General features: G+C 37.2%; 1 protein-coding gene across 5 annotated transcripts in view; it reads left to right on the top strand.

The window, feature by feature from the left end:
* Positions 1-20291, top strand: part of MAPK10 (mitogen-activated protein kinase 10) — a 90423-nt gene that overhangs the window by 13184 nt on the left and 56948 nt on the right. For 4 of the 5 annotated variants that reach the window (XM_053461734.1, XM_053461732.1, XM_053461730.1 and 1 more), the window contains exon 2: positions 18246-18317. In XM_053461734.1, coding sequence (XP_053317709.1) covers positions 18246-18317 — 72 coding nt within the window. Of the gene's footprint in view, positions 1-18245; positions 18345-20291 lie in introns of all 5 variants that reach the window. The other variant, XM_053461733.1, reaches the window with a different exon arrangement.

Below are 20291 nucleotides of genomic sequence, written 5' to 3'. Positions count from 1 at the left end.
TAAATCATGAAAATTTAAACAGAAGCCTGTATTAGTATTTTAAGGAATAATATCCTTTCATTGTATTATTGTGCTTTGGTTCGGGGTAAAATAAATGTAGGTTAATTGTTCTTTGCTGGACTAGGATTCATCTAGGATAATGATGGTACTTATAATATGTATATATATATTTTATAAGGTTATAAAAGTAATGAGAACAGGGCTCCTTGTCATCCTCTTGATTAATAATTGTATGGAGTTGCTGTATATAAATGAATATAACGAATATAAAATATTTATTTTTCATAAAAGCTTTATAATTTTTTTCTTACTTTCCTTTGCATGAGGAAGAACAATTTTGTTAATGAAGATTGAGTAGTAGAATTGATGCATCATGGAGGTAGTTTATGTTTGCTGCAATGGATATTTCTCTTCTTAGTGTAAAATATATAAACATTTCACATGCCTTCATGTACATACTGTATATAACACTATTGATATGTATAACGCATTGACTAATTAGACAGCAGACTACGGACACTTTTGGTCAGTTTAGCTACTTTCAACATACTATTAATAAATAATAAAAAAATGCTAATGCATTTTTTAGAGTTTTTGCATTTGTGCTAAATTCCACATTTTAATTTCCCTTATTTTTTCATTCCTAATTTCATTATTTTTGACATTATCTGGAGGTATAACACTGACTCAGATGTAGTAGATTATTCACTGCAGTGTCTGTAAAATATATCTCTCGGCAACGTTTCTGTTAAAGGTCAATTACTAACGCACATTTTATGTGATATAAGCTGACTATAATACACACGTTTTATATCTGCTTTATAGTGCCTACAGATGTTCAATGGAGTCTTTTTTTTCTTATTTAATGCCATTCCATTTTTGTGAAGTTTGATTGTCATTAAAAGTATTCTTGAACACTTTTGTGACCTTTTCTAGAAGCCTCTGGCTTTTGACAGGAATTGTCCATAAGGTGGTACTGTAACTTCCGGCGGGGGAGGGGTATCACCCATCCGCCAAGATCCCTAGTTATGGCACTGCAGTAAAGTTTGATGAAACAGCAAGTGGCTACAAGTCCTTTGTTGACTGAAAAATCTGTAAGATCTGTAAGAAACTATGGAAGACAATTTGCTTGGTTGTGGCAAGTTTTGTTGTGTAAGTTTATCTGTGATAGGCTGTCTAACACTGACATCTAAAAATATGATTTTATCCCTCAGTGGTAAGGGAACGTAAACCAAAAGTCATGCCAAAAGCCGAGGAAACCCAAAAGAGAACCAGGTAGCCGATAATAACATTTTTAGAGTGTGCTATCGTCTGAGAACTCACCAGATCTTGCCCAGAAGCACCATGAATCACAGCTAGGTTGGCTTTACCTACTACCTTTTACAGTCTCTTTGGGATGTTCAACAAACTCCGTGTGTAGTTAGTTCCACCTCCCTAACGTATTCCCACTCCTGCTTAACATAAAGTAACAAGAAAGGGAGATCTCTGGGGAAGCAGACTTTGAAAATTCCAAGTGTTTTATTTCGATCTCTGGAGTACTCAGAAGTCACTTTTGGGCTCTGGCTACCCAGAGACTACCCGTGCGGGGTGCGTCCAGGACTGCCCACTGATGTTGGGTGGCAGTCCCGCTGATGGGCAGTCATGCTGACGTCGGGGTGTTCCTGCTGACATTGCGGGAAACACACCCATTTAAAGAGGAAATGGGTACGGAGTGGGGCCTCTCCCGTGACCCGGACAATTCGGGTGTTGAACCGTAGAAGTGGTGCTTCTCCCAGAGTTCTCCGGGTCAAACCCAGAGAGTTCCCATGTATGGCCCTGAGTATTACTTTCCATTATATTATATCCAATAAAAAATATGCTCTCATATTCTACAATGGTATATCTATTTCACATGCGCTTCCAAACATTTCTGCACATTTTCCGTAGCGTAAGGGGGAAGTATATTCATACATGTCTTTCGGGATGTCTGGCCTGGTAAACATACACTATTTGACTTCAAAAGAACATGTGGAGCCCAGCAAGGTCTGGCTCAAGGCCACACGGAAATGCTATGTAACATTTCTGTAGTACGGATTTCGTGTAGTGAAATAACTGAGGGGCATGAAGCCACTGAAATAAAAAAAAAACAATGTACATCCAATGTTTTATAGCATTGGAAGGGCACATTCAACCATAAATATTGTACAGGCAGTCAAAGTGTTCTAACAATGAACGATATATAAGTTAAACTCCTCTTGGCTGCTGGTTAAGAAAGCCTTCCTCAAATGTCATAACTTATTAAACTTGCTTTAAAATTACTTACAGTGAGTGGAATGGCCCACACATAGGAGCATTGATTTTACCTGTTACTTTTTAGAATTTTAAATGTATTGTTTATGTTTAACATACTGAAAGCTGTCATAGTTGTAATTAATGTTAAAATGGCACATCATGGTAATATCAAATATCAAAGGGGACTGAGGTCAAAAAATCAATCAATCATGGTAACCATAAATTGATGTTTAGATTCAACGGGGCTGACAGTAACCATTCCTGGGTGTGTCTAGTGCAAATTTAATTTGGTTAATTTGTTGATTTAGCCAATATGGAGGCAATGACTTTTTCACACAGGACCCAGGAGCGTTGAATAGCTTTTTTCTTTCTGTACATGACATCATCATTTAAATGCTGCATTTTTGTGTTTACTCAGGTTATCTTTGTCTAATAGTAGAATTAGTTTGATAGTCTAAAACATTTAAGCGTGACAAGTATATATATGTTACTTTACAACACAAATTTTTACCAGTACTGAAGTTAGGAAAAATAGTGGTTGGCAAGATGTGGGCCCTAATCGCCCCCAGCAATTTAATTTCCATTATAAACTATATGTGCATGTTTATAATTAAATAGAACCTATAAATGAGATCTTGCACAGTGAAGTAGGCTAAAGGAATCTGGGTGAACCTTCTGCAAAAACCAGACTAAAATGTAAATAACTACAGGCCTCATTTGGCTCAGTTAAGGTCAGGGTTCACGGTTCCACAATAAGAAAAGGGAGTCAAAAATAGCATCCATGGGAGAAATGTAAAGCCAAAGCTACTGCTGACCAAAAAGAACACAAAGGCTCATTTCACATTTGCCAAAAGATATCTTGATGACCCCCAGGACCTTTCAGATAATATTCTGCAGACTGATGAGTCAATGTAACTTTTTGGAAAACATTGATGCTGTTACATCTTGTGTAAAGATAACACAGCATTTCACTATAAGGGCATCATACCAACAATCAAATACGGTGGTTGTAGGGTGATGGTCTGGCTGCTTTGCTGCTTCAGGACCTGGACGACTTGCCATAACAGACGAAAACGTGAATTCTCCTCTTTACCAAAAAATCCTGAAGGAGAATGTCCAGCCATCAGTTCATAACCTAAAGCTCACACACTGTTGTCCTCAAGATTGTAAGCTTGCGAGCAGGGCCCTCTCCACCTAATGTATCGGTTAGTCTGTCACTTCTCATCTTGTCATATCCCTTGAATATATGTATTGTATTAAGCACTGTTTTTTGTTGTTGGCGCTATATAAATAAGAGATACTAATAATAATAATAAAGTTGCCATGTTGCCCCCACCCAGTCTGCCAATGACACTAAGTTCAACATTGCAAGGACATCACATCTGGTACCAAGTCTAACTTTCAGTATTTAGTAAATTAATAATATAGTACATAGGGGGAAAGGTTTACTGAAGAGAAAACACTTTTTATTACTTAATGAACATCTAATAAATACCAAATATCCCTTTTTACAAAAATAAATGCCAAGCTGTATTGTTCTCAGTTCTAAATTAAATGATGTCTATTTAATATATAAAATATATAAAAACAGCTCAGAAAAAAAAACATTTGCTGCAAAATTGAAAAAAAAAGATTAATGATCAGTTTCAATGAGTACCTTCCACCCTCTGTACCTAATGGCCTTTCAAAGAAATAGTAGCTCCAGATCAATAAAAATCAAGTGTACGCAGTGCAGTACTGAGGCGTACTGTGTTTGTTTTAATAAGAAAATATGGGGACCGTTCAGCTGCAGCACAGGGAGAGGAGAAAATAAATTGAATTTATGTACAGCAGAACATGGATCTCATAGAGGGGCATATCTAAAGTTGCAGGATGGAAATATACATTCAGAACCTGTTTAATTACTTCATTTTGATTGATTGACTTAAACTTATTGCTTATAGCCTGTAAAATACAACACACCTTTTTTAATACATGAGATATTTTTGGTTCCTTGCAGCAAAACTTGGCGCATACATTACTTAACTCAGGTTTAATTCAGATAAAATCTTATTTAATATTTTTAAATTCAAGAACTGCAACTGTGTAAGCAAGATTATGTCAGTAAGCTTTGCCCTTCAAATGTGTCCTCGTTAATGAACATCCCTAAGACCTCTCTGGGTTTGCCTCTAAAGCTCATGGTTTAACAGCTGATTACTGAGACCTTCTGATGCTGGCCATTGCCTTTTCCGTCCCCTACCAACTTCCACACAATTTCTGCCCTCATTTATCAATTTACAATTACCTCACCCCCTCCCCCTTTACAAGCTCTATCACTTCTTGGCTCCTCTATGGTGGCATACCTTGGTAGAATATGAATCGTTTTAGCCAGTGGTGATCATCATGATCACTACCAAGAGGCATACAACACAGGCTATAACAATCCTTATTTGAAAAAGACCTTTCATTCTGCCAAATACATGTTCTTAACCAAGTCTATATTTAAGGTAAGAGCCTTTAAAATGATATTGGTAGTGATCATTCAACCTGGCAATCCATTAGGGTTCTGTTCTGCATACAACATTCTGTACTTTATTTACAATACATACCGGTGAGTGGAACATCTTATCTCAGTGGTGTCTGGGTAACAGGTAATTTTAGGTAACATTAGTGCTTGCAGATCATTCCTAGTGCTACTTGAGTTACCTCAAGCAAGGTATGTGGCACGGCCAATAAAAACGAGAAGCCTCCAAAAACTGTCCGGAACTGTGCTTACAGAGCACAAGTCTAACTCTAATTTGCAATAAAACTGACAATAGCGTGTGTGATACTTTACCCTAATATCCTACCCATTGTGTAAATACTTGGAATACTTGGTATTTCAGTATTTCTACAGCATAACTGAGACTTATATTGCTATATTGTTATTAGTCCCAGTGTATGTTGTCTTACTACCCTTGTACATTGCTAGAGGAAGATGATAGGAAATAATTTAAAATCACATCATATGCTTCCAATATAAATCCCATTACCAACTGGTATGTTTCCAGTGCATCATGAGTCTTTAGTAGAATGCTTATAAAATGGGAACTCGCCACGTGAAAAGAGCTCTTAATTACATGAAAACTAATTGTGTACGTTTAAACTGGGCTTGATGCCCAGACTCAAAGTAAAATTTATTGTAATGTTGGCAGCCCCGGGCAAAATACTTCCAGACATTTTTGACATTATGTGAATATGGTGGATGTCAATATGAAGCATACTACATTCATATGGTAAACCCTTCCTGACGAGGTCCATCTAGTTATGTACACGTTCCACATACACTTCATTTAAGCCACATCCATAAATAATGTAATTTAATGTGATTGTTCTTACTACTACTATTATTAGTGTTCATACTGTGAGGTATGTTTGGGAACGAATTGGTACCTGAAGCTATAAATGTGGTATTTTTTCTTGGTATACCTACTAACCCAACCTTTGTCCCCAGTTTCCCATTACCAACCTTGGCCCCTAAGAGTTGCCAACCTTGTTCCAAAAAAAGTGTTCCATTGCCAACCTTGATAATAGCTTCCTGTTGCCAATCATGTCCCAAAAATAGCTTTCCATTGTAAACCTTGTTTCAAAAAACTGATTCCCATTGTCAACCTTGTTCCATAAAGCTTCCCATTGCCAACCTTGTTCCAAAAAACAGCTTCCCATTGCCAACCTTGTCCCCTAACAGATTCCTGGTGCCAACTTTGTCCCAAAAAAACAGCTTCCCATTGTCAACCTTGTCCCCTAACAGATTCCTGGTGCCAACTTTGTCCCAAAAAACAGCTTCCCATTACCAACCTTGTCTCAAAAGCGAGACAGAATGGATATTTAAATTAAAAACCTTCAAAAGCGAGACAGAATGGATATTTAAATTAAAAACCTTCAAAAGCGGGGGATTAAATATGGAGCTTGACATCTTAGCTCATATATAATAATTTTTTTTTTATATATTTTTTTTTTTTTTTTTTTTTTTTGTATTTTTATTTTTATATATACAATAATTTATATACAATAACCAGCCTCAAAGTCTTTTTTTTCCCTTCATGGATTCAGTTTATTCAATTCAATACACACATATAATCACATGATGCTCATTTATATATATCCATTTTAATTCATTCATTTATGTATTGGTATATATACCAGCATAACACATTTCATATACATCAGGCATCTCCTATCATCAGGCCATGCTTCATCTTCCGTTTTGTATGTTTCCTACAGATCTCCGTTTTTTTGTTTTCATATATATCTCTTTGTATCCCCGTTTCACTGCTCGTTTTCGGCAAACATCACCGCTTCACTGCCCCGATACTTTCACTCTTTGATCTCCGTAACTGCCGTATACATCGGTATTAATACCGATTAAGATGTTCCCTCTGCAGGAGGGTAGCCTGCAACATAAAAGACAAACAAAACGATGACATTGCTTTTACACTTACCTCTAATCCTACGGTTCAACGAATCCTCCGATCGGGATCCAAGCTTCACTGAAGGCAGCGACCCCGGCATGTCAATGAATGAACTGAATCCGGAAGTAATTGTCCAGCTGACGTCAGACGCTACAACACGGAAGACAAGTAGATGGCGCCAAACAAACATTTAAAAGGACCTTCACTTCTGAGAAAATACTACTCCTGATGAAGCCTTACACGGCGAAACGCGTTGAGTGACTTTTCAAGGACTTTTTATGATATAATTTTATTTTATCAGTACTTTTATTTGTATTATCACTTTTTATGTTATTTTAAATACTTTTTAAAGCTGCAGTTGATATGGATCCAGCTGGCTGCTAATTTAGAATAAATATTTCTTTTAATATACCTTATATGTGAATAGTGGTTGGTTTTTAGACACCACACACACATTGGTATCTCATCATTGGACTCTTCAAAGCAGAAGGATATATAGACGCGACCAGATTATCACCAGAAACTACGAGCATCTTGACACTTATTTAAGTGTAAGTATATTTCCACTTGTTGCGTATCTAGTGCCATATACATAACACACTATTGGATCCTTTTCTGGTTTGTCTTCTCGGTTTATATCCTGGCATATGGACCTCAAGGCCCTTTCTATGACGCACTGAACTCCATCAATACATTGTGAGTGAGAAATCTGCGACACGCAGGGCAAAACATACTGTTTTACTCCTACACTATATATATTTTCTCTTTGTTTTATTTTGCATTGAATGGAACACACGAGCGCCCCCTAGTGGACTTTTTTCTGTATTACTTCAACACCCGGAGAGTGTTGCTTAAGGGTTGCAGCTGTGGTTCCAGATACACCAGGAAGCCATTAAGGTTGATTATTCCTACCATTTACTATCTTATTCCCTATACTGGTTTTTCTCACTTTTTTCACGCATATCTTGTCCTGAGTTTGCCAGCTCATCTAGCAGAAGACTGAGCTCAGTCCCTCCACATGACCTATAAACTTGAGCTTGAGCAGCCAGTGGAAATTCTAGAGCAAGCAAATTGAAAAAAAAAAAACTCCCTTGCACCCATTTGGTCAGGTCCGGTCCCCAGTCTACCTCTCTCATCCTATCATTAACTCCCCCAGTCCTCTCATTAAAACTCTCCCACCCTCCAGTCTGCAAATTAAATAAACCCCCTCCCACCTGTCAGTCTGATAAGGTCCCCAGTCTATTTCTCTCATCCCATCTTGTCCCCTTATTAACCTCCTCCCATTAACCATGATCCGGTCACCAGTTCCCATCATTAACTTCCCCAGACCCCTCATTAAACTATTTTAAGTAAACCAAAAAATTCAATGTTTTTTATCCGATTAATTGAAAAAAAACCTGCCAACTTATTGATTTTAAAAATAATCATTAGTTGCAGCCTTAGAAATTTCCACTAATCATGGCACACATACAGAAATCGGATTGATATTGTCTCAGATATGTTCTGAAGCCTGTCATGTTAATGATCATTAATGGAAAAGTTGTCATGAATTGCATAAATGGACAAACCTGGAAGTTCAATTGAAATAAATGCTATGTAGAAAATGATATTCCTAAATCATCCATGTTACTTGTAGCAAAGGATTTGCTCACCTTGGGGTCAATGGACAAGCAGCCAAAGAGCTGCTCAGATTTGAAAAAAATAACTTTCAGACATGGACTATGGTGACCAGGTGGCCATTTAGCTACCCTTGGCACAGGCTTATATTGCTCATGGTAAATTTGAGCCTGGGGCGAACTGAACCTCTCTCCATTCTGCAATGTCTAAATCAGTGTGCATTTTAATAATATTCATTTTGTTATTTTTAGGTCAATGTGATTCTGCTTTTACTGGTTCACATTGTAAATCAATGTGAAAAGATGACCCCAGAATACTGTTTGTTATGAGATTTCTGCTGTTGATGTATATTTCATATGAACCTTTTTACCATTTTTTTCACAAACCAATTTTTCATAAAGCTTAATTATGGTAAGCAGTGAATGACAAGTCTCCTTGTTTTGAACAATGTAGCTTGGAAAATTTTCATGCATCCATTCCCTTTGTATGTGTGGCAAGTACACAGGGCCGCCCCAAGACAAAATGCCGCCTGGGGCGAAGTTTAAAATGCGCCCCCCCCATTATCTACCCTTCCTCTCCCTCCGTCCCTGCCGCCCCCCCATTATCTACCCTTCCGCTTCCTCCCTCCCTATTATCTACCCTACCCCCCCTTGTACTTACCTTTCAGCACTCCTGCGGCGAGTCTCCCTGTTCGGTCTCGGTGCCGGCTTGTAATGCTGAGCGCCGGAAATGACGTCATCTTCCGGCGCTCAGCATTACAAGCCGGCACCGAGACCGAACAGGAAGACTCGACACAGAGGAGAGAGAGAGGGGCGCCAAGCGGGTACTGACAACTTGGTAAGCGAAAACCCCTCTCTCTCTCTTCCGCTTTAAAAAAAAAAAAAAAAAAAGAGCAAAGGGCCGCCCCTTCAAAAGTGCCGCCTCGAGCAGTTGCCCCACTCGGCTCCATTGTCGGGACGGCCCTGCAAGTACATTGTAAGGAATGAATCTCATGGCATGAACTTGTGCTTAATTATTTTATCCAGCTCTGATGTTCAAAATGTTGTGGGGTTTCATATGGTATGATGTATTAAGACTTCAGAACAAATGTTTATTTTTTATATTATGAATACTATATCTAAAAAGATACAATGTGTGCTTCCAAACCAAGCACACTTTACACCAACAACTTATCCACCATTTATGTTGCATGCGAATTGATAAAGGGGATTTACCCTCTAGCTTCTTGGCTTGCAGGAGATTCATCGCTTGTTTCCAAGTGCACATTTGCAGATACTAACCTCCAGCCAGCTCCAACTCTACCGAGACCACCTGTGCTCATGGTCACAAAAAACTACAATTGATTTCAATGGAAGTGCTTTCCCACAATGACTTGCTGCTTCTAGCATTCATCATTGGTGGGATTGTTTTGGGAGAGCATATTGTCCCTTTAAAACATGGAATCAATGCTTTTTTTAACTCCATTGAAATCAGTAAGAGTTCAGTTTTTGTACATAAAAAGGTCGAGCGGCAAGTCTGCCACCTGCTTCAGAAAAACGAAACATAAGTCTAATTTCTTAATGCACATAAAAAATGAAAGTATGCATGGATTTCGATGCCATAAAATAAACCACAGTTAATTCAGAGGGTTCCTTTAAGAAGCACACTATGCCAGTGAGCCAGCAGAGAATCACAGAAGTTGCAATCCGTAGGAACGGGGCTGCCAGCCGTTACCTATGACCAAGCTCGGTTCAGTAGCTCCGTCCTTTATAAACTAAGCCCTTCATGTATTTGAGGTTCATTTCAGCTGGTTCAGCAGGCAATCATTGCTTCTGCAGAGAACAAAAATGTAATTATTTTACATTTCAGTGATTATATGCCAAGAATCAGATTCTCTTTAGTACACAACATTTTACTGACCCTAGTTTGATTGCTGTGAGCTCCAGGGAGATTTCAGCTGTCTGAATACCTCTGTAACATGCTGTCCTGTGTTAACCCTTTGTACAGCAAGTGTTCTGTTAACAGTTGAGTTTGTGCTGTTTCACACTATAGGAAGAGGTATAATCCAACAGCCTTGGGGCAGTACTGTATGTGTTCCTCAGCTTCCAGATGGAGAAAAATGGGGTCTAAAATTTGAGATATACCCCCGTAACATTTTAGGTGTCCAAATGAGAAATAGCCACCTTGCACCGCAAGGAGGCAAAGTCAGAGCTGCAATATGCAGACCTCAATGTAGTTGTCATCTTCCTGGCCCGGTCGGGGGAGATCAGAGGTTCTCTGATCTGCCTGCTGGATCAGGATAGTGGGGCACCTAACCAGGACAGTGCTCAAAAATCCAGACTGTTATTTGAAAAACAAGACTTTTGGGAGGTATGGATCTTAAAGCAAGGACCATAATGTTTCACAGTTAGGGTTGTAAAGCTCTCTGCTACGTATGGAAGTGCTGACTGCAAGTAGTGTGGATGCTTTTAAGGTTAAACTGTATGCTTTTTGGCAGAACACTTAGTAACTTGAAAGTTATATCCAATCATTTTTACTGACTTTTTTCATCTGATATTGATCTTTATTCTACTTTTTCTGATGGAAAAAAAACAAACAAACAGAGGCTGCAAAGCCTTAATAATGTTCTAAAGACGACAAGCTATAAACTTACTTTGACAGGAAACATCCCTTTAGGATCAGTGTCAGCTGTAGCCAATTTCCCCTGATTTATTGAGTTTTCAGCAGCCTGTAGAATAATACACCTTACCCCTGTCAATATGATAAACAAATGGCGTGCTAAAGGTTTTCTGTAAACTAAGAATATAACAAATTGAGGTGATTGATGGGATTGACAAAAACCATATGAAATAGCAAGGGTAACTCAAACGAGTGTCTGACAAAAAATATATAAACTGTAATCTTGTAAAACATTTGCGGTGCCATGTAATCTGGGATGACCATTGCCATGTTTTATCCTTTTCACAAAGATTAGGAGGGAAGCATGCTTCATGCTGTCACAATGGAGTTAGAAATCTGGATGGTGTGGAATGCCGTGATGGATTACAAGGGGTTGGTTGTAAACTTTAAAGACAACAGCTATTGCAACTTCTACCAAGGTTACTCTCCTCTGATTTTAGTGGAGACCCAACTGACGAGCTCAATTCACAAAACGCTCATGGCATCAAAGATATAATGCTGTGTTTTGTGAATGGTGACATATATATATGGTCTTACTGTGGTGATGATACTAAGCTGGTGGACTTGGTATTGTGATGGAGTTATTGTTGAGGAAACGGGATGAAAGCAAAAGAGCAGAAATGGAGAAAAGGTGGATCATTGCCATATTAATAAATAATAATAATCAATACCCAGTTAAATGCTCATGCTGACACCTTGAACAGGGATTGTTATTTCAGGGTTGTATTGGTGACTACTTTACCGCTTTATTTAGTTGACCTGGTTGCACAGTGGTGGCACAATCTCCTGCCAAATGTGTAACTTTCTCCTCCAGCTCCATATAATGCACCTTCCTGTTCAGGTTCTGTTGTCTCTGTTTTCTTCTGTTCATGTCATTAGACCCATGACCACACAGGTACTAGAAAAACTGTTATGCACAACAACTTTGTGGTCAACAATGATTGTGATGTTTCAGGTTCTATGTGGAGGCATAGAAAAACCTGCTAGTATATGGCTGTGTTGAACACCATGCCCTGGATGAAACAACAATGGTCTGCTCGACACTGTTCACAATATGTTTATAGCCCTACTTACTATATCTCAAGGCTTCATCATATTGTATTTTGAATGTCAGCTGCTAACCAACACTCGTTTTTTATGTTAAATCAATTTAAAAAAATGATTACTTTCAAATAAATGCCTGTAAGCTGAAATTTGTGTTAAACGTTCTTTGTTCTTGATAGCCGAAACAAATGATGTTCTAATTAATCAGATCACACAAGTATAACAGTGACCCAGATGTGAAGAGGCATCCCGGTTATAAACCTGTCAAAAGGAAACCAGGCAGAAAACATTTTCTTCACTTCACTCTGCTTCGGAACTGTTACGCTGATGGGCATTATGACATTTAAGAAAAGTAAAAAGCTTTCCGCGTGTAACTCTAGTATACATTAATAACTGTAGCAGGCGTGTTATCATACATGGGAATTTTCCGTGGCTGGTCCTGAGAACTATTTTTCTACTGTTCTCTAAGGGAGATGAGTGAGGCAAAAACTAAGTGGGGAGGCAGAGATAACCATTGACAAGTGTGGGACTACTCTTCTCAAGTAGACTGGAAGGGGACTTCTCAGGGCCAATGTGGGTAATGGGCAAACACTACTCACATCATACTTTTGATCAAAAATTGCCCCTGAGACATGTAGTCATGTCTGTAAGAGCCTTCATGCAAAAATCAAGAGTTCCCAGGTGTGCTTATTTTTTCGGAAACAGAAAATCAATACAGAATAAACCAACAAAATATGCTTGCTGATCTGTCCCAGAATAGGTCTTTGTAAATACAGCCATTGTGTCACTTTGGAAAACAGCTGTAATAACAGCAAAATGTACGTACATTTTGGTTAATCCTGAATATTTGTTGACAACCTCAGGAAGTTCCATCATACCGTTGATGCAGTATACAGAAGATCATATGACTTTGCATCTAGATTTCCCTTTTTAATATAATGCAGGCTTGGTTATTATAAATATTATATATATAATAAAATGAAAATGTACGGTAATATAATTGATATTTCCATTGATTTTAAAAAGAAATTTCGGGAATATTGTGTTAAACAAATTTATATCATCTACTCTTATTGACCAGCTGTTTCCAAGTTATGAGCTGGACATTGCTTGTGTATTGATTTACCTTTGATGATTTTGCAGTCATCAGCTCTTAAGAGAGCCTCAAGAAGTTATTACTGTTAGCCTTAAAGCGCGTTAGAATTTACAATGATGTTAGATGATGTTGATATATGGAGTATGTATTACTGATTTTCCTAGTATGCTCTTTTATCCCTCTAAAGATAAATATTATATATCTTATTACATTTCACCTTGGGTTATACAACTACAGAGAGCAGGAAAACTGCCATTGTCACTTTTACACCATCACAATCCTACGTAGATAGTAAAGGTGGATATGGAAGGGGGGGATGTTTGAAGAAATTTAGCAGAAGGGACTGCATGTCCGTGTCATAATTTTACTACAATATAAAGTGACACAACCTACAAATATGGAAAATGGGCAGACTAAATGGGCCGAATGATTATTGTCTGCCATCAGATTCCACGTAAGTACCCTATAGTATTTGAAAATCTTTTTCCAACCAAGACTGATAGATTAGGTACATTTCTACGTTAATATGTCTATATCTCCCCCAACAGTGTTCCTCTAAATGGCCTCTGTGCCTACTTTATACCATTAACCAGTGGAATTAAACAGGTATTCCCCACCCCATTATGCTGGTCAGAAGAACCATGGGGTTTGAGATACTTAACAACAGGGTGTTGTCCTTAGGCATGCTGTAGGGGCACCCTGGTCCGGATGGACTTTCAATTTGACCTAACACTACAACACAAAACATATTTATTTAACAGAATAAGGTACAGTTGGGAGATCATTTATGCAATTAATTATTAGTACACTTATAAAAAAGGCAATCTATGTTAATACTTTTTAGAGGATAATGATCACAAAGACTTTTCCTGTGCGGTTTTAGACTCCAGTTACCTGCATTCACATTACCACTCAAGTGACAGGCACAACCTATGTGAACAGAACATTTTATTACACAAAGAATGTGACAGCGCAAAGACATGGCAGTGTCGGCTTTCTAACAGCCTTGGCAGGTCGGGTTTACCGTACAACTTCATTCTGTCATCCTCTGTGTCAGAAATTGAAAGGTTACACCTTTGAAAAAAAAAATGATCCTCATAGAAAATGTGTTGTGGCGATAGACACAATATACAATCTTTGGAAGTTGGAAAGATAATAAAAAGGGATGTATTCGTAAATCTGTTTCTTAAGCTATCTATTTCGTAATAAAAAAAATGTTTTTAAGTGATTGGTGATTATGTAATCAGTAAGAGATTTTGAAGAAGAATAGATTTAATTTACTGGAATTCATTTCTAAAAATGTTTTCTGCTCTTTTTATACTTATTACAGTGCTTGTTAGGGCTCTAGAACACTGTGATATACTTAAATCCAGCAAACACTCTGATCTCCTAGGAAAGAGGGCCATCAAAGAAAATTAGGGAATTTGGGGTCATGTCAACCCTTCATGTGGGAGAAACTCACAAGGCAGTTAATGTGGAAACACAATGCAGGGTTTACCTGATTACTGGCTTCCTACAATGGTGAACATCTGTATCTTGGCTGTCAAAATAGTATCCAGATCAGACATGGTGTGGTGTGGCACGAACGTTTTTTTACAAAATCAGTTCTACTTTATGTATATATAAATATCTTTCAAAGACAACACGGTTCTATTACCCCAACGTGGCGAAGAATGGATCCACCCATTCATACAGGCACGTTTAAAAGGGATTCCGCTGCAACCATTAAAACAACACAAACCATTCCGTGAATTCTTTTTAGCTTCATCAAAAGTGCACTACGAGTGAACTTGTGCACTGCCTTTGATTAGCGATTATCAGATTTATAAATCCACAACAAAAATCTTGTTGTGGTAGCGGGGATATTGTGCTTATATATGATTGTTAAGCCGGGATATCAGTGTAGATATTTGGCCCTGCCATATACTCTGTGCGACAAGCATTGGACACCAAACCTAATGTAACAAAACAGATATAATATGTTTTCTATGATACCAAACTTTAGAAGCAAATATCGACAGCCGCTGGGAATTTTCATTCAATAGCGTACGATAAGCCTAGTTGTTCAAATATAAATGCAACTCAATTTCGTATCCTCGCTTAGTCAGGAAAAACAAACCAGCGCTACTAATTTAAAATTCCAAAGATGGGAAATTTTATTTTGCAGTGGCAATAATTGGTCTATTTAACCCTTTCAGTGTTGCTGAATGTTGCAACCCCTTGCGATGTGATACGAATATTTAATGCAGATGATAGCTGAGTGGTCCCTTTAAATATTGGTGTTGTGTGTTTGATTATACAGAAATCTCCCATATGCATTTGACTCTTAGATGACCTCCCCCTGCTATTTCCCATGCAGGAGATATGTTTGGCTGAACTAAAAAAAAACAAAATAATAAAAATAATAAAAAAAATAAAATTCATCAGTGCATATGGAAAAATGATAGAAAGCTAATCATTTTGTAGAAAGGACATTTAAACAAGCTTTTGTAAGAATACTGTAATTGTAATTGTATTAAATATTTCCGTATATATCCAAATGGCTTCAAGAGGATTGGTGTGCAAGATAAAACCTATTGCTTGGACACTGAAGCATTTCTGCATTATTTTCCAAATGAGCATTCAATCCTAAATGAAGTTTACGGTCACCAAATAATCAGCATTTTAATACTTCATTACATATTAATAGAAATCTGGATTGTCTTTGAAATCATTTATACTGCGCTGCATCTTTTCAAAGGAAGACACTATAATTGGTTTGCAAATGTTACAGGGAGCTTTGTGTTCCCATCTAACACTGTAGGAAAAATTCTCATCACTCGGGTAGGACTTGTGTTCTAGCCAAGAGGAAATTCAAGGACACCAGCAACTGATTCAATTAAGATTGTCTGTGTACTGTTTGATTAACATTTTCAATATGCATTTTCTGTGAAAGCGTGCATATTAAACTTCAGATAAGAAATGATTTCTCCGCATATTAGCGGTATCTTGTATTAAAACAAAATTAACAAGAATAACTTTACCGGTTTTAATGAAGCAGTACACAAAGCAATAGAATGTTTCATTTTGGGACATTAAAAGCTAGCTGTGGAAACTAAACATATATAAAAAAAAAAAAAAAACTGTACAAGAAAATAAGAAAATGTGGGGAAATATACATATTGTAATTGAAGATAGATTAATGTCACAAAAGGAGTGCAAAAGCGTCAGTGAACGGGTAGTTTGTGATTTATGTGGCATAGTGACATGATGGATGGGATTGAGGTTGCCTCTCCTTGCCATTGTTTTACTGACATGCTTGTGAAATATACTTGAGAATCTGTCATAGTCCTAGGATGTGAATGTGTTTTCTTCTCTAATAAAATGATAAACTTTAGAAAGGTTAAAGATTTACTACTCAGGCTCTTTTATTTAAGTTAAAGGTGATTTGTCACATTATATATTATATTCCATCTAACTATGTGTGACATATTAATAACATGGAATTTCCAGTCATTTTCTGTCCTGCTATATGTAGGCGATGCCATCACAAGTTATAAATTGTTGCATTTGTGTAATAGTACCAAAGGCGCATGTGTGTCAGATTCTTACCTGGGCTGAGACTAAGGCTACAGAGCACTCTTCACGGGGGGGGGGGGGGGGGTGAAATTATATGTCTTTCTGGAATATCTGATATTTTACAATGTATCTAAATAACCTTCGGTGTCTGTTTCTGTGAGAAGTAATAATTTTTAATATTATATGAATAGATGAAACTGTTCAGCTTCCTTGGATATATTAAGAACAACAGATCTATTTTAATAAACAACTCAACTCACATACATAAGTCATGTATCGGCTGATGCTACTCTTTTCTTAGATCCCTATGAAAGCAATTGAAGTAGCATCAGTGAACACCATTACCCCCTCAATAATTTCCAACATTATATCTGTAACATGGCATCTGTAGGAAGTATGCATGTCCCCTTTTCATTCTCAACGACATAGATAACAACCTAAATTGGTTCTTGTATATAGGACATCTTCACTCTCTTTCTCCATCTTTGGTGGCTCGCCACTTGAATAAATATCAATGTGCTTTTTAATCAGCGTAGAAGAATGATTATCAGAATTGAGATTAATTGTGCATATATTTTGTTCTTTATGTTCTTGTAACTATGGATATTAACCTTTTGAAACACAGTTCACGGATTTCCTTTTTTACACAATGACTAATTCTTGGAACTTGAAATGCCCATGGTCTACCATTGACCATTAAATGTAACTAACCAAAGAATGAACTAAAGAATATAAGATGAATTTCAAACATTACATAGCTCTTGTAGAAAATATCAATTTATTTCTTCTTGTTTTATCTGCAATCTCAGCTTCTGAAATCTTATAAAGGCTCTGACAGAAATGAAATCCACAGCAGATCGTTTAATTTATGTGCAGTAGAAAGAAAGGGAAAAGTGCCTTTTCTTTAAATCCGGAATTTAGCCAGAACAAAAATAATTGCCTTTAACAGCGCAACAACTCTCTGCCGTAGAATAGTATTTATTTGGTCCTACGTTTTCACTTTCATATACAACCATTTCCTTTTAGAATATAAGCTGGTTTGAGCAGGGCCCTCCTGTTTTGTCCAAACTGTTATGCGATGCGCTTGTTATGTCCTATTTGGCCCGTTGTGCATTGCTGCAAAATGTGATGGCGCTATATAAATCAATAAATAATAATATATGTAAAATCAAACATTTCATTTAACATTTTGGAAATTGGTAATATGTAAAATTTTTGCAATTTTTTGTGCACTTTTATTTTTTAGAAAAAAATAATCTTTTTAAAACATTTCATAATCTGGAAACAGGAATGTGTTGATTTTGACAATTTTAGATAGAAACTTATTAAATAGTTTCTTAAAAAACATACTAAAAAAACTGCCACTGTTTTTTTTTTTTTTTTTTTTTTACATTGATCAAAAAGAGTTATGTATTTTAGATATTTATCATATTTAGTAAATTATGTCATCAGTGTTTTTTTTTTTAAGTATTATCAATGGAAAAATGTTTTGTATTTTGATAAATGGGTGAATTCTGTAACTTTGAAGCATGTGTCCTTCTGGTAATCTTTTGCTTTAATTATTTTTTTAGGTATTTATGAGCCGGCATTTCTTGTACAATTGCAGTGAACCTACCCTGGATGTGAAGATTGCCTTTTGTCAGGTGTGTGTTCCTTACAGGTAAAACAAGGTACCGTATGAATTTGTATTTCCATTGTTCTGAAATGTTTATTTTATCATCACAATATTCCGCTACGTTTCTTTTAATATATGTACTGTCAACATCATAATTTTAAGATTATGTTGTTCTTATTCCTTAAAACACATCTGTCAGAATACTATAATTTACAATTCTATACACTAAAGAAACCTAGGTAACAAAGAGGTCTACCTTTTAAGGGGTTGATTGTTTGGTTCAGACAGCCTTTGTAAAGGTGAGTATCGGGAAAGGAAGATGGCTTAAGGACAGGAAATTGGCCCTGCCACACAGTGACGTATTCTGGCCCAGGCCTAGGGTGGCAGGTCCAGGGAGGTGGCAGTTCCTCTGCGGCAAAACCAGGGCAGATCGCACTCTTGAGCAATCAGGCTCCCAAGGTTCCTGCTTCTCAATGGGCGATTACAGGGACTAGATTATAAGGCGCTGGGCATTATCCATGATTTTGGCAACTGCTGCCTGGTACTTATGGTGGTACTAGCATAACAAAAAGGGAATAAAACAGTTGAATCTTGAATGTTGTTGAGTGCAATAAGCCATCTCCTACCAGCAAACACAATGTTTGATGTGATGAATTACACACAGGTGAATCATCTCCTTATACTCAATCAAAGTTAATGCAGTGAAAGCTCATTATAAGGATCCATACTCCCATTAATTAGACTTTATTAAAGTCCAGATGTATACCATTAATATTGAGTAGGTAAGAATGAAAGCAATCCAGCATCACCCACACACTAGTACTTTTATATAGATTTGAGATTAAATGATTTGCTTGTGTCTCCCAATGCCCATTAGTGCACTAGTTTGGAAATATCGCTTCCCATCTCTCCCCTTTATCTTTCTCTTTATATCTCCCATTTTCTTACTATGTCTCCTTTACCTCACTATTTATCTCTAACCTTTCTCACCATCTTATACCTTTCTTAAGTCCTGTGGTGGAAACCAACAGATCTCTGCTTCAGTGCTCCATCACAGTGCGCTTGGCTTCAGTGCTGTGAGCCGGGATATGACATCATTTCTCAGCGCTCATCAACAATAGCTGGCACGCTTCACAAGGTAGCAGGGGTTTCTATGAACAGACCGCACAATCCCTTTATTTTGGGCCAGTTAAACAGAGATCCATGATCTTCCCATCCAGCCGTGCTCCTTCAGCAGCGGGCAGTCCAGTCCACCTCTGGAGCTAGCAGGGTGGCAGACACCATGCCGACCACTGTGGGAGCATCCGTCACCAATACTCCAAATAAATATTCTTCCCCATTAAGGTATGTCTCCCTATTGTTTAGTCTCTGAATGCGGTTGATTTGTTCTCATTTGTAAAGTTGGTATAGAGAACGAAAACAAATTCACAACAAAAATGATTAGTTAATTGTGCCATATCGAGACACAGACCTTAATCTCCCAGCAAGCTATAGGTAGTTTGAATAAGTGATTTTAGATTGAGAAAAGATAAATCATCTTAAAAATGATGCACTAAAAATTTCACTAATCCTATAAATCAAATTGCTGTAGAATAATTTGTGCTAAGAAATAGACTTTTCTGATTAATAAAGATATTGCTGACTTGGGCCAACTTATTCCACAACTTGTTCAAGATTAACCTTTTATCAACTCTCTAAAACTGATTTCAAGTAAAAATAAATAAGTAAATAATTCAGTAATTCGCACATAAAGAATGTGTAAGAAGAACAATTTTTTTTTAGAGTTGATAAAAACGATCTAACAACTGTGAACCTTTATAAATATAACCTTTAGAAGAAATGATATTGTGACACAACTTTAGCCTCGTTCCAACCTTTTCAATGCAAAGCTGCTAGCAATCCAGAGGCAATGATTGGGGCAGAGAGGCATCTTTATAGACGTCCAACTAATTTACCTAGTAATATATGACTTGTTTCATCATTACTGCTAGTATGATAAAGA

The sequence above is a fragment of the Spea bombifrons genome, chromosome 1 (genome assembly GCF_027358695.1).
Source record: "Spea bombifrons isolate aSpeBom1 chromosome 1, aSpeBom1.2.pri, whole genome shotgun sequence".
Taxonomy (NCBI): Eukaryota; Metazoa; Chordata; class Amphibia; order Anura; family Pelobatidae; genus Spea; species Spea bombifrons.
This window is presented reverse-complemented; position numbering and strand designations above follow the sequence as displayed.